The sequence below is a fragment of the Polyodon spathula genome, chromosome 55, assembly GCF_017654505.1.
Source record: "Polyodon spathula isolate WHYD16114869_AA chromosome 55, ASM1765450v1, whole genome shotgun sequence".
Lineage (NCBI taxonomy): Eukaryota > Metazoa > Chordata > Actinopteri > Acipenseriformes > Polyodontidae > Polyodon > Polyodon spathula.
Genome location: NC_054588.1, coordinates 678,108 through 692,177, shown reverse-complemented (window position 1 = coordinate 692,177; position 14,070 = coordinate 678,108). Strand labels below are relative to the sequence as shown.

The 14,070-nt window shown below is 46.1% G+C and overlaps 1 protein-coding gene across 1 annotated transcript; it reads left to right on the top strand.

Moving 5' to 3' along the window:
* Positions 1–172: 172 nt before the first annotated feature.
* Positions 173–12,063, top strand: LOC121307327 (ras-related protein Rab-2B-like). The gene is made up of 8 exons (XM_041239505.1): positions 173–438; positions 2,297–2,368; positions 2,701–2,768; positions 4,193–4,275; positions 5,467–5,559; positions 6,573–6,684; positions 11,551–11,619; positions 11,950–12,063. The coding sequence occupies exons 1-8, from the start codon at positions 393–395 to the stop codon at positions 12,061–12,063; spliced, it is 657 nt and encodes a 218-aa protein (XP_041095439.1). The 5' UTR covers positions 173–392.
* The last annotated feature ends 2,007 nt before the right edge of the window (positions 12,064–14,070 follow it).

Below are 14,070 nucleotides of genomic sequence, written 5' to 3'. Positions count from 1 at the left end.
ATTACAAACACTGTGAACGAGTCGGTAAATGGAAAATTCAAATTACATTTTCTAAAAGGATCTCCCATTAAAATTCAATCGATAAATAATTCATGAGCTGCCGTTCTGAAAGGCAACCCCGCCCTTAATGAATAATTAATGAGGCCCGCCTCTGAGACAGGCCCCGCCCCCTGCAGTTCCGCTTGCATTTCCAGTGCTGTGCGGTGCAGGGGCGAGCTCACAAGCACAGCAATATTCACATACGATTTAAACTTTAACAAATATATTTATATACCTCTACTAAGGGGGAAAAGAAGGAGAACAAATCGTCTATTATAAATAGCCTCGAAACAAGACAGTACTGTTTGTTCAGTTTCCCGCGCCCCCCCCCCCCACACTGGGAGCCTGTGACGATGTCGTATTTATACCTGTTTAAATACATTATTATAGGAGACACAGGTGCGTACAGCTTCTCTTGCTTTTCATTATTGGAAACCGAAACTCGATCAGCGTGTGTGCACTTTTGTGTTTCTTTGCTTATGTAGCCAGGCAACCATAGGGAAACATTTAGAAAATTGAGGGAGGCGCCCGATACTGATCGATTTTTCCTGAGGGGGTCCTGCCTGGGACCAGAATCCGTGTTTTTGTGGTGGTGGGGGGGGGGCAGTATATTGCATTTATTGATTATGTAGCTTATTTAGCAATACGGGTTGGCATGTCATTTGCGAACATTTATTAGCAAGGTAATATAATGTAATTGTTTGTGTTGTTGTAGTGTTTTTATTTAGTGAAACGTTACTTTGTTGTTATTGTTGTTAATTAATTTCTATTTCGTATCTGCTAATAATAAAAAAAAAAAAAAAAATTGTTGGTAGTATTAGTTTATACAATGCTAACAGGAAACGTATTATTATTATTATTATTATTATTATTATTATTATTATATGCTTTTTAATAAAAATCAATATTGTTTTGTTTATTTTGCGGTAGCAGTATATGAGATATTCTATTTAAGTATTGTTTGAGAATTTGTGATTCTCCAAAAAATTAAAATCATATTACAGAAACGAACTGAACTAAAAATTTGTTTTTCCAACCGAATCATCTGAAAAAGACATCAACTAAAATACATTTTCCATGTTTTCACCTCCTGGTCACTGTATTAGGACCCTTTGCTCTGATCTAACATGGCACAGACTCCACAAGGCGTTGGAAGGTGTCTCCGGGATCCATTCTCTCATTATTGACATGGCACAGACTCCACAAGGCGTTGGAAGGTGTCTCCGGGATCCATTCTCTCATTATTGACATGGCACAGACTCCACAAGGCGTTGGAAGGTTCTCCGGGATCCATTCTCTCATTATTGACATGGCACAGACTCCACGAGGTGTTGGAAGGTTCTCCGGGATCCATTCTCTCATTATTGACATGGCACAGACTCCACAAGGCGTTGGAAGGTTCTCCAGGATCCATTCTCTCATTATTGACATGGCACAGACTCCACAAGGCGTTGGAAGGTTCTCCAGGATCCATTCTCTCATTATTGACATGGCACAGACTCCACAAGGCGTTGGAAGGTTCTCCAGGATCCATTCTCTCATTATTGACATGGCACAGACTCCACAAGGCGTTGGAAGGTGTCTCCAGGATCCATTCTCTCATTATTGACATGGCACAGACTCCACAAGGTGTTGGAAGGTGTCTCCAGGATCCATTCTCTCATTATTGACATGGCACAGACTCCACAAGGTGTTGGAAGGTGTCTCCGGGATCCATTCTCTCATTATTGACATGGCACAGACTCCACAAGGTGTTGGAAGGTGTCTCCGGGATCCATTCTCTCATTATTGACATGGCACAGACTCCACAAGGTGTTGGAAGGTTCTCCAGGATCCATTCTCTCATTATTGACATGGCACAGACTCCACAAGGTGTTGGAAGGTTCTCCAGGATCCATTCTCTCATTATTGACATGGCACAGACTCCACAAGGTGTTGGAAGGTTCTCCGGGATCCATTCTCTCATTATTGACATGGCACAGACTCCACAAGGTGTTGGAATGTTCTCCGGGATCCATTCTCTCATTATTGACATGGCACAGACTCCACAAGGTGTTGGAAGGTTCTCCAGGATCCATTCTCTCATTATTGACATGGCACAGACTCCACAAGGCGTTGGAAGGTTCCTAATAAAGTGGCCAGGGAGTGTATAATAGCAGTAACATTCTGCAGATAAGCTGAGTTCATTCTCTCTGTCTCAATGTTATTGCCCAATTCTAATGATGGCAGCTGATGATGTAATTCTCTTCTTTGCTAGGTGTGGGTAAGTCTTGCCTGCTTCTACAGTTCACAGACAAGCGGTTTCAGCCAGTTCACGATCTCACTATAGGTAAGAAACTAGTTCCACTGAAGATCATCAGGGAAGAGTTTAGTTACTATAGTGTGGTCCCATTCTACCAGCCTCGTCTCATTGCAGCTGCCTTATAATTGTGCTGCCATTGCCCCTTAGTATAATACAGAACCGTTATTGTGCTGCCATTGCAGTGCCACTGAAGATCACTGAGGGTATAGTGAGCACGCTGTGGTCCCATTCTACCAGCCTCGCCCCATTGCAGCTGCCCTATACTTGTGCTGCCATTGCCCCTCAGTGTAATACAGAGCCATTGAAGATCAAGTTTTTTTTACACTAATCGCTTTGCTTTCCTCTCTTTCGCGTCACAGGGGTTGAGTTTGGAGCAAGAATGATAGACATCAATGGGAAACAGATCAAACTTCAAATCTGGGACACAGTAAGTATTTTAGTACTGACTGAGAAGATGTCAATCAATAGGGAAGCAGCAGCTGATTGGTTAATGAAGCGGTTGGGGGCAATTACACTGTCCCTGTGAAATCAGCTAGGAAGTGCAAGACTATCTGAAAGTAAGGCATACAAACAGAGAACTTTCTTTTTGTTTTACCCATACAATGTAATTGGCCTGCACTGCCATTCACTATATATAGGTCTCACATGTGTAGTTTTGATGCACATATCATAGCAGATTTGCATTTTCATTAAAAGAAATGTGATACTGCTCTAGGTTAAAGATCAAAGGGATCAATCAATCAATCTTTATTTTATATAGCGCCTTTCATAGCGGCGCACCATCACAAAGCGCTTTACAAGATGCAGCAACAACAAGAAAACCCATAATACTTCAAACACAGAGAAATGCATAAAACTTGATATACAGTTTATAAAAAAAAATAAAAAATACATTAAATACAGTGGAAAGAGCAGAATACATGATAGCAGCAGAATACATGAAATAGTGCATTAAATACAGTGGAAAGAGCAGAATACAGGATAGCAGCAGAATACATGAAATAGTGCATTAAATACAGTGGAAAGAGCAGAATACATGATAGCAGCATAATACATGAAATAGTGCATTAAATACAGTGGAAAGAGCAGAATACAGGATAGCAGCAGAATACATGAAACAGTGCATTAAATACAGTGGAAAGAGCAGAATACAGGATAGCAGCAGAATACATGAAATAGTGCATTAAATACAGTGGAAAGAGCAGAATACAGGATAGCAGCATAATACATGAAATAGTGCATTAAATACAGTGGAAAGAGTAGAATACATGATAGCAGCATAATACATGAAATAGTGCATTAAATACAGTGGAAAGAGCAGAATACAGGATAGCAGCAGAATACATGAAACAGTGCATTAAATACAGTGGAAAGAGCAGAATACATGATAGCAGCATAATACATGAAATAGTGCATTAAATACAGTGGAAAGAGCAGAATACAGGATAGCAGCAGAATACATGAAACAGTGCATTAAATACAGTGGAAAGAGCAGAATACAGAATAGCAGCAGAATACATGAAATAGCAGCAGCAACACATCAGCTAATAGCAGAGATCAGGGTAAAGTCAGATATTTATTTAATCTAGTGTAGTACTGGCTATTTTGTCAAAACACAGAATAAATGTAAGATGTATTATGTTTGCTACGGTCCCTTTAAGAGTTTAATCTTAATATTCCCCCCTTACTATTGTATGATGTGTGCTATTGTCCTGAGTGATTCTGGCAATGTCGAGCACGTTTTTCTCAATCTGCATGTACCTGGCTTTGAGCTGCTCTGAGCTTACCTGAGGAATTTGAACTGCCTCATTCCACTCCAGTGTGTTTGTGTGTTTTGTGTTTTTTCTTCAGGCAGGGCAGGAGTCGTTCCGATCCATCACCCGCTCGTACTACAGAGGGGCCGCGGGGGCCTTGCTGGTGTATGACATCACCAGGTAAGGGGTCTGTCTGTGACATCACAAGGGCTTGTCACAAGATGTGTCCTATGTGCTTTATTTTCCACTGAACTCCTGCTTTTCTATGAATTGTCTTTTCTTCAGAAAGTTTGCCTGCTTGTCTTTCTCGAGTTTCTTTTAGTTTTAACTGTGTAGAGTTTAAGAGAGGTGTGTTTTGGTTTTGTAATTCAATGTTTGAAGTTATGGATCTGCAAGCTGCTTTGGTGTAATTGTGACCTCCAGCCTCTAGAGGGTGTGGTGGCGCTGTGTCACTACCTTGGTGAGTTTTAACGTGTGAGGTTAAAGAGCAGTGACTTCAACTGTCATTTCTTTACATCCCCCTTATTGTTTACTGGCGTTGCCATCATTGTGTGTGGCTCTGCTGCTCCAGTGCTAGGGCAGTGCTGTGTCATTGTGTGTGGCTCTGCTGCTCCAGTGTTAGGGCAGTGCTGTGTCATCGTGTGTGGCTCTGCTGCTCCAGTGCTAGGGCAGTGCTGTGTCATTGTGTGTGGTTCTGCTGCTCCAGTGCTAGGGCAGTGCTGTGTCATTGTGTGTGGTTCTGCTGCTCCAGTGTTAGGGCAGTGCTGTGTCATCGTGTGTGGTTCTGCTGCTCCAGTGTTAGGGCAGTGCTGTGTCATCGTGTGTGGTTCTGCTGCTCCAGTGTTAGGGCAGTGCTGTGTCATTGTGTGTGGTTCTGCTGCTCCAGTGTTAGGGCAGTGCTGTGTCATCGTGTGTGGCTCTGCTGCTCCAGTGTTAGGGCAGTGCTGTGTCATCGTGTGTGGCTCTGCTGCTCCAGTGCTAGGGCAGTGCTGTGTCATCGTGTGTGGTTCTGCTGCTCCAGTGTTAGGGCAGTGCTGTGTCATTGTGTGTGGTTCTGCTGCTCCAGTGTTAGGGCAGTGCTGTGTCATTGTTCTCTTTCTGTATCTGTCTCTGGAATGGAATACGCAAGGCTGGTCGGTGCCCGGCCGTTAGGATTCTCCAGACGAGCTCAGAGCAGCTTAGCCGGGTGAAGGCAGATTTAGAGAACAATGAACTCAAGATTGAAGTGACCCAGAAGCACTCAGAATGACTGTAAACAGCATAACAACACAAGGGAAAGTTGAACAAATCAACACCGTTCAGCAGTTCACCACACAGGGGCGGCAGTGTACTGCAGCGTGAATAATGCTTCTTGTTTTGTTTTTTTAACAGAAGGGAGACGTTTAACCATTTAACCTCCTGGCTGGAAGACGCCAGGCAGCATGCCAGCTCCAACATGGTGATCATGCTGATCGGAAACAAAAGGTACGAAACACTAAAGTCCAACTTACTGCTCGAAACTCCATCTACAGTTCAGCTGGCTTCTCTGTTTTTTCAGTGCCTTGCGTAATACTGTAATAAATCCCTCCCCACTTTTCAGAGTATTTGACTGGAGTTCTTTATTGTTCGTTGTGCACCGGGCTGCAGGGGCTTTGCTACTCAATCATTTTCACTTTATTCTCTGCGTCTGACCAGAGATTTAAATAACAGTATGCACATAATAATACAAAGCCATCAGTCCTGCAAATAACTAGCTGCTAATCCATTCAGAGCCTTGGAAGTTAACAGCAAAATCTTAAAATCAATTCTGTACTGCACAGGGAGCCAGTGTAAAGAGGCTAAACCAGGGGTAACATGTTCACGTTTCCTGGTTTTAGTCAGAATTCTAGCAGCGGTATTCTGAACAAGCTGCAAGCGGGATACCACACGTTTTGGGACACCAGAAAAAAGTGCATTACAATAATCAATTCTAGATGAAACAAAGGCATGCTTTAGTCTCTCGGCATCAGATACAGAAATAATTGCTCTAAGTTTGGTTATATTTCTCAAATGGTAAAAAGATACTTTAGTACCTTCCCTAATATGAGCCTCAAATGAGAGATCAGGATCAAAGATGACCCCCAGACTCACTGTATTTTGCAGTGTATTTTTGCACTTTTTCCTCGTGTTTTTTTCCATGGTTATACTATAATTACACTTTGCTATGCATTTACTATGGGAGACTTTTCTAAGTGATACAGGTATGCAATTGGTCTACAATACCTATAAAGCTTTAGTCTCATAAAATGAATTTATTGACAACAGAAGTGTTCCTGGCTTGGTGACATTGCGGGTAGCCTGATAAAAGTTTCCCATAGTAAAAGCAAAGTAAAAAAGGATTGTGAAGGCATGGTAGAGCACAGGTAAGACTGCTTCTACTACGTTTAAAAGGTTGATGCAGGTCGCTTGTCTGTCTGGTTTTTTTTCCCGGTTTTCCCTCTCGTTTCTCCGGGCTCCAGTGACCTGGAATTGCGGCGTGATGTTGGGAGGGAGGAGGGGGAGGCGTTTGCCAGGGAGCATGGTCTGATCTTCATGGAAACGTCGGCCAAGACTGCAGCCAATGTGGAGGAGGTAGGAACCTGGATCAGTGTGTGTGGAGCGCACAGCTAGAACCTGGATCATTGTGTGTGTGTGTGTGTGTGTGTGTGTGTGTGTGTGTGTGTGTGTGTAGCACAGCTAGTACAAGGATCAATGTGAGTGTGTGTGGCTTGCACAGCTAGATTCAGAATCAATTTGTATGTGTGGAGCACAGTTAGAACCTGGATCAGTGTGTGGAGCACAGTTAGAACCAGGATCAGTGTGTGTGTGGAGCGCACAGCTAGAACCAGGATCACTGTGTGTGTGTGTGTGTGTGTGTGTGTGTGTGTGTGTGTGTGTGTGTGTGTGTGGAGTGCACAGCTAGAGCCAGGATCGGTGTGTGTGGAGCGCACAGCTAGAACCAGGATCACTCTGTGTGTGAGCCAGGATCAGTGTGTGTGGAGCGCACAGCTAGAGGAGCCAGGATCACACCTCGTGGTGTAGTCACACACACCTCACGTACAAGTCGATGTGTGTGTGTGTGTGGAGCACAGCTAGAGCCAGGATCAGTGTGTGTGTGCACAGCTAGTGGTGTGTGTGTGTGGAGTGCACAGCTGAGCCAGGATGTGTGTGTGGAGCGCACAGCTAGAGCCAGGATCAGTGTGTGTGGAGCGCACAGCTAGAGCCAGGATCAGTGTGTGTGGAGCGCACAGCTAGAGCCAGGATCAGTGTGTGTGGAGCGCACAGCTAGAGCCAGGATCAGTGTGTGTGTGATGTGTGTGTGTGTGGAGCGCACAGCTAGAGCCAGGTGTGTGTGTGGAGCGCACAGCTAGAGCCAGGATGTGTGTGTGGAGCGCACAGCTAGAGCCAGGATCAGTGTGTGTGGAGCGCACAGCTAGAGCCAGGATCAGTGTGTGTGGAGCGCACAGCTAGAGCCAGGATCAGTGTGTGTGGAGCGCACAGCTAGAGCCAGGATCAGTGTGTGTGGAGCGCACAGCTAGAGCCAGGATCAGTGTGTGTGGAGCGCACAGCTAGAGCCAGGATCACTGTGTGTGTGGAGCGCACAGCTAGAGCCAGGATCAGTGTGTGTGGAGCGCACAGCTAGAGCCAGGATCAGTGTGTGTGGAGCGCACAGCTAGAGCCAGGATCAGTGTGTGTGGAGCGCACAGCTAGAGCCAGGATCAGTGTGTGTCAGTGTGTGTGTGGCACAGTGTGTGTGTGTGGAGCGCACAGCTAGAGCCAGGATCAGTGTGTGTGGAGCGCACAGCTAGAGCCAGGATGTGTGTGTGTGTGTGTGTGTGGAGCGCACAGCTAGAGCCAGTGTCAGTGTGTGTGGAGCGCACAGCTAGAGCCAGGATGTGTGTGTGTGTGTGTGTGTGCTAGAGCCAGGATCAGTGTGTGTGTGGAGCTCAGCGTGTGTCGATCTCGATCATGTGTGTGGAGCGCACAGCTACAGCCAGGATCGTGTGTGTGAGCGCACAGCTAGAGCCAGGATGTCGTCTAGGACGCACAGCTAGAGCCAGGATCAGTGTGTGTCGACTGTGTGCGCGACCCAGGATCAGTGTGTGTGGTGTGTGCACAGCTAGAGTGTGTGTGTGTGTGTGTGGAGCGCACAGCTAGAGCCAGGATCAGTGTGTGTGGAGCGCACAGCTAGAGCCAGGATCAGTGTGTGTGGAGCGCACAGCTAGAGCCAGGATCAGTGTGTGTGGAGCGCACAGCTAGAGCCAGGATCAGTGTGTGTGGAGCGCACAGCTAGAGCCAGGATCAGTGTGTGTGGAGCGCACAGCTAGAGCCAGGATCAGTGTGTGTGGAGCGCACAGCTAGAGCCAGGATCAGTGTGTGTGGAGCGCACAGCTAGAGCCAGGATCAGTGTGTGTGGAGCGCACAGCTAGAGCCAGGATCAGTGTGTGTGGAGCGCACAGCTAGAGCCAGGATCAGTGTGTGTGGAGCGCACAGCTAGAGCCAGTGTGTGTGTGTGTGGAGCGCACAGCTAGAGCCAGGATCAGTGTGTGTGGAGCGCACAGCTAGAGCCAGGATCAGTGTGTGTGGAGCGCACAGCTAGAGCGCAGGATCAGCTAGAGCCAGGATCAGTGTGTGTGGAGCGCACAGCTAGAGCCAGGATCAGTGTGTGTGGAGCGCACAGCTAGAGCCAGGATCAGTGTGTGTGGAGCGCACAGCTAGAGCCAGGATCAGTGTGTGTGGAGCGCACAGCTAGAGCCAGGATCAGTGTGTGTGGAGCGCACAGCTAGAGCCAGGATCAGTGTGTGTGGAGCGCACAGCTAGAGCCAGGATCAGTGTGTGGTGTGTGTGTGTGTGGAGCGCACAGCTAGAGCCAGGATCAGTGTGTGTGGAGCGCACAGCTAGAGCCAGGATCAGTGTGTGTGGAGCGCACAGCTAGAGCCAGGATCAGTGTGTGTGGAGCGCACAGCTAGAGCCAGGATCAGTGTGTGTGGAGCGCACAGCTAGAGCCAGGATCAGTGTGTGTGGAGCGCACAGCTAGAGCCAGGATCAGTGTGTGTGGAGCGCACAGCTAGAGCCAGGATCCACATCCAGCGCACAGCTAGAGCCGAGGATCGGTGTGTGTGGAGCGCACAGCTAGAGCGTGGATCAGTGTGTGTGGAGCGCACACAGCTAGAGCCAGGATCAGTGTGTGTGTGTGTGGACACCAGCCAGCGAGAGCCAGCCAGGATCAGCTGAGCCAGGATCAGTCCCGGGCGCACAGCTAGAGCCGATCTGGTGGGTCCTGTCCAGTGAGTCCTAAGTCACAGCCCACGTAGTGCCAGGATCGTGTGTGTGGAGCGCACAGCTAGAGCCAGATCAGTGTTGTGGTGTGATGTGTGAGAGCGCAGCCTAGAAGTCCAGGATCAGTGTCACACAGCACAGCTAGAGGGTGTCGATCAGTCGGTGTGGAGCGCACAGCTAGAGCCAGGATCAGTGTGAGCGCACATAGCTAGAGCCAGGATCAGTGTGTTCAGTGAGTGTGGAGCGCACAGCTAGAGCCAGGATCAGTGTGTGTGGAGCGCACAGCTAGAGCCAGGATCAGTGTGTGTGGAGTGCACAGCTAGAGCCAGGATCAGTGTGTGTGGAGCGCACAGCTAGAGCCAGGATCAGTGTGTGTGGAGCGCACAGCTAGAGCCAGGATCAGTGTGTGTGGAGCGCACAGCTAGAGCCAGGATCAGTGTGTGTGGAGCGCACAGCTAGAGCCAGGATCAGTGTGTGTGGAGCGCACAGCTAGAGCCAGGATCAGTGTGTGTGGAGCGCACAGCTAGAGCCAGGATCAGTGTGTGTGGAGCGCACAGCTAGAGCCAGGATCAGGTGTGTGTGTGGAGCGCACAGCTGGATCGTGGGTGTGTGTGTGGAGCACACAGCTAGAGCCAGGATCAGTGTGTGTAGCGCACACACCTCTAGCAGCCCAGACCAGTCGGATCAGTGTGTGTGGAGCGCACAGCTCGATCTCGATCCTTAGTGTGGACGCACCTAGAGCCGCGTGTGTGTTGTCCTAGCGCTAGAGCCAGGATCAGTGTGTGTGGACGCCTCGCTAGAGCCAGGATCGCGTGTGTGGAGCGCACAGCTAGAGCCAGCCAGGATCAGTGTGTGTGGAGCGCACAGCTAGAGCCAGGATCATGTGTGGTGGAGCGCACACAGCTAGGATCAGTGTGTGTGTGTGTGGAGCGCACAGCTAGAGCCAGGATCAGTGTGTGTGGAGCGCACAGCTAGAGCCAGGATCAGTGTGTGTGTGGAGCGCACAGCTAGAGCCAGGATCAGTGTGTGTGGAGCGCACAGCTAGAGCCAGGATCAGTGTGTGTGGAGCGCACAGCTAGAGCCAGGATCAGTGTGTGTGGAGCGCACAGCTAGAGCCAGGATCATGTGTGTGTGGAGCGCACAGCTAGAGCCAGGATGTGTGTGTGTGGAGCGCACAGCTAGAGCCAGGATCTGTGTGTGTGGAGCGCACAGCTAGAGCCAGGATCAGTGTGTGTGGAGCGCACAGCTAGAGCTAGAGCCAGGATCAGTGTGTGTGCGCACAGCTAGAGCCAGGATCAGCGCACAGCTAGAGCCAGGATCAGTGTGTGTGGAGCGCACAGCTAGAGCCAGGATCAGTGTGTGTGGAGCGCACAGCTAGAGCCAGGATCAGTGTGTGTGGAGCGCACAGCTAGAGCCAGGATCAGTGTGTGTGGAGTGCACAGCTAGAGCCAGGATCAGTGTGTGTGGAGAGCACATCACATTTACTGTTAAAGATTACAGTTAAACTGGATTTCGCTATTAATTGAAATGTGTTCTTCTTTAACCTGCTTAAAGCGATGGCAGCTGACAAAATAATTGTATAAATCTGACCCATTTTGCACTTTGATTAACTGCATAGCTCTCAGGTATGTTTTGAAAGAAACACGTGTTCAAGCAAACATGGATTTTTCATTCTTAAACATGGTATCTGGTCCTGCTTCAGGTTAAAGGAAGCCCTCAGTTTCTATGCCCTATTCTCCGCTTATCTGTTTGCACTTCCTGGGTCACTGGCTGAAAGCATGTCAGTCAGGAGGGGAAGCAGCTGATTGGTTACTGACAGGGAAGATGGGAAGAAGGGGTGGCGACAGTTTCACCTTACAGGGGACACAGGAAGTGCAACACTATCTGAAAGCACGGCTTGCAAACTGATTTATTTAATCCAGTGCAGTACCAGAGATTATGTTTTTGAAAAAAAAAAAAAAAAAAAAAAAATCATGTTTGCTATAGCATGTGTTTCTTTCAAAACTGCCCATTTGAGACACACCCTGCAAGCTATGAAATTGTAGCTGCAAGCACTTTTTATAGGACTGTACGGAGTTCTAGCCTCAATTTCTAGAGCCTCGCTGACTTGCTTGAGGGTCAGGGAGGTTCTGTGTTATCTTTAGATTAATTAAGATTAATCTGGCTTCTGTTTCCTAGGCATTTATAGACACTGCCAAAGAGGTATACCACAAGATCCAGCATGGCTTATTTGATGTAAACAACGAGGTAGGTGCATTTTTCAAGTGTTACTGGAGTTCAGTTAGCGAATGCAGCTGACAAAATAATTCCATCCATCAGCTACACATCTCTCTAAGTGCAGTTGGGAAGGATTGTTATAGTAAACCTGGATTTCATTTTAAAGCATCTTAAAACAAGATAGCCTGAGAATAAGGCTTCGAAAATACGCTTCTTTCAAATCTGCGCATTTGAAACCTATGTTGCCAATAGAAGTGCACAAATAGGTAACATTTAATGGAATTATTTTGATAACCTTAAAAATAAATCTATGAATAAATAACAACAAACATTTTTAGAATTTGTCTTTTTCATTTTCAGGCAAACGGTATTAAGATTGGACCTCAGCACTCACCGTCTCAGATGGATCGATCTGGAGCATACCAAAAACCATCTGAAGCAAGGGGGGACTCTGGTTGCTGCTTGCCTCGCTGACTCCCCCCACCCCCCCCCCCCCCCACCCCCCCCATTTAAAATGACTCCCCCCCCCCCCCCCCCCCCCCCCCCCCCCACACACATAAAATAAGTAAATTGCCTTTCCCTTTTAAGGGATTATATTGTAGCGTCAAACTGAACAGGATTGTGGGGCTCTGTAACTTTAATGAAACTCAACTCTGGAAGAATGTAGTAAACAACACACACACACACACACACACACACACACACACACACACACACACCAAGAAGGGATTATATTGTAATGTCAAACTGAACAGGATTGTGGGGCTCTGTAACTTTAATGAAACTCAACTCTGGAAGAATGTAGTAAACTAACACACACACACACACACACACACACACACACCACACACACACACACACACACACACACACACACACACACACACACACCAAGAAGGGATTATATTGTAATGTCAAACTGAACAGGATTGTGGGGCTCTGTAACTTTAATGAAACTCAACTCTGGAAGAATGTAGTAAACTAACACACACACACACACACACACACACACACACACACACACACACACCAAGAAGGGATTATATTGTAATGTCAAACTGAACAGGATTGTGGGGCTCTGTAACTTTAATGAAACTCAACTCTGGAAGAATGTAGTGAACTAACACACACACACACACACACACACACACCAAGAAGGGATTATATTGTAATGTCAAACTGAACAGGATTGTGGGGCTCTGTTTGTCTGTCTGCAGCTTAATGAAACTCTGTTAGAATGTAGTAAACTCACACACACACACACACACACACACACCAAGAAGGGATTGTATTGTAGTGTCAAACTGACACTTGAATGTATTAATATGTGGTTTCAGTGAAGCTGTGGTTTTTATTTGTTATTATTGTATTATAGAATTGTTTTTATTATGTTTAACATGGAAGTGTTCATACACTAAAATGGTTATTAAATATGATTTCATTTAGAATGCCCCTGTGCTATACTATGCTTCCATTAAAATATTAAGAGAGCATAACAAATAAATAAGTCAATATGCCTCCTGTATTAGATGCATTACTGCAGGAATATGATCTTTTCAATAAAGAAAATGATTTAAGTTTCAAACTTGTTGTTGTTGATAAATGGCACCCATATCAATCCGGAGATGATAGACCAAGAGAAGGGGATGTGATGCCTTTTATCGGACTAACTAAACAATAATTAATCACAAGCTTTGAAGACCTCACCTTCTTCAGGTGAGAGTAAGAAAGAGAGGTTGATGTTTGCATTCAAAGGCGGCATCAGAACTTTAACAAAAAGAACCCGTTTTGAACCCATTTATGATTTTTAATAAAAAACTGAATAATACATGATATTAATAATACGCAAATAAGCAAAAAACTAACACTACATAATGTATAGAACAAAATAATAGGAACAGAAATAAATATTACTGTAGCACCAATCAAAGCTCACCGTGGTTCAATGACACAACTCGCAAGATGAAAGATGAGGGTTGTGAACTAGAAGGGAGAGGGCAGAAATCTAATTCATTATATCACACGGAAGAGCCACCTGGTTAAAAACAGAAAGGCTCTGGCGTTGGCAAGATCATCACATTATTCTAATTTAGTTGACACAAATAAAAACAATCCTAGCTCTTTTTTTCTACCCTAGATAAATGAATGAATCCTTTTCCTAATAGTCCTACCCTTGACACTGGCTCCTCTCACAGCTGCAATGACTTCTTACATTTCTTTAAAAATGAAATACTAGACATCGTAAATGAGATTCCACAGACACCTTCTGTGAAGGACGACTCCAGCACAGTTTTACCAACTACACCTATTAAGCTACTATGGGGGCTTTTTGTTTGATTACCTTGCAGGAACAGACAGATCTAGTTCAACATATGAGAGCTACTACATGCTCTCTTGATCCTATTCCTACAAAACTATTAAAATGTTCTTGGTGTTATTAATACCCACATTTTAAACATTATAAATGGTTCATTTTCCTCT

Excerpts from the sequence above, each read along its gene's own strand:
- LOC121307327 (XM_041239505.1), top strand. The coding sequence starts at position 393 with ATGTCGTATTTATACCTGTTTAAATACATTATTATAGGAGACACAG. Across the intron at positions 2,369-2,700 it reads AGTTCACGATCTCACTATAG|GGGTTGAGTTTGGAGCAAGA; the intron begins GTAAGAAACTAG and ends TTCGCGTCACAG. Across the intron at positions 2,769-4,192 it reads AACTTCAAATCTGGGACACA|GCAGGGCAGGAGTCGTTCCG; the intron begins GTAAGTATTTTA and ends TTTTTTCTTCAG.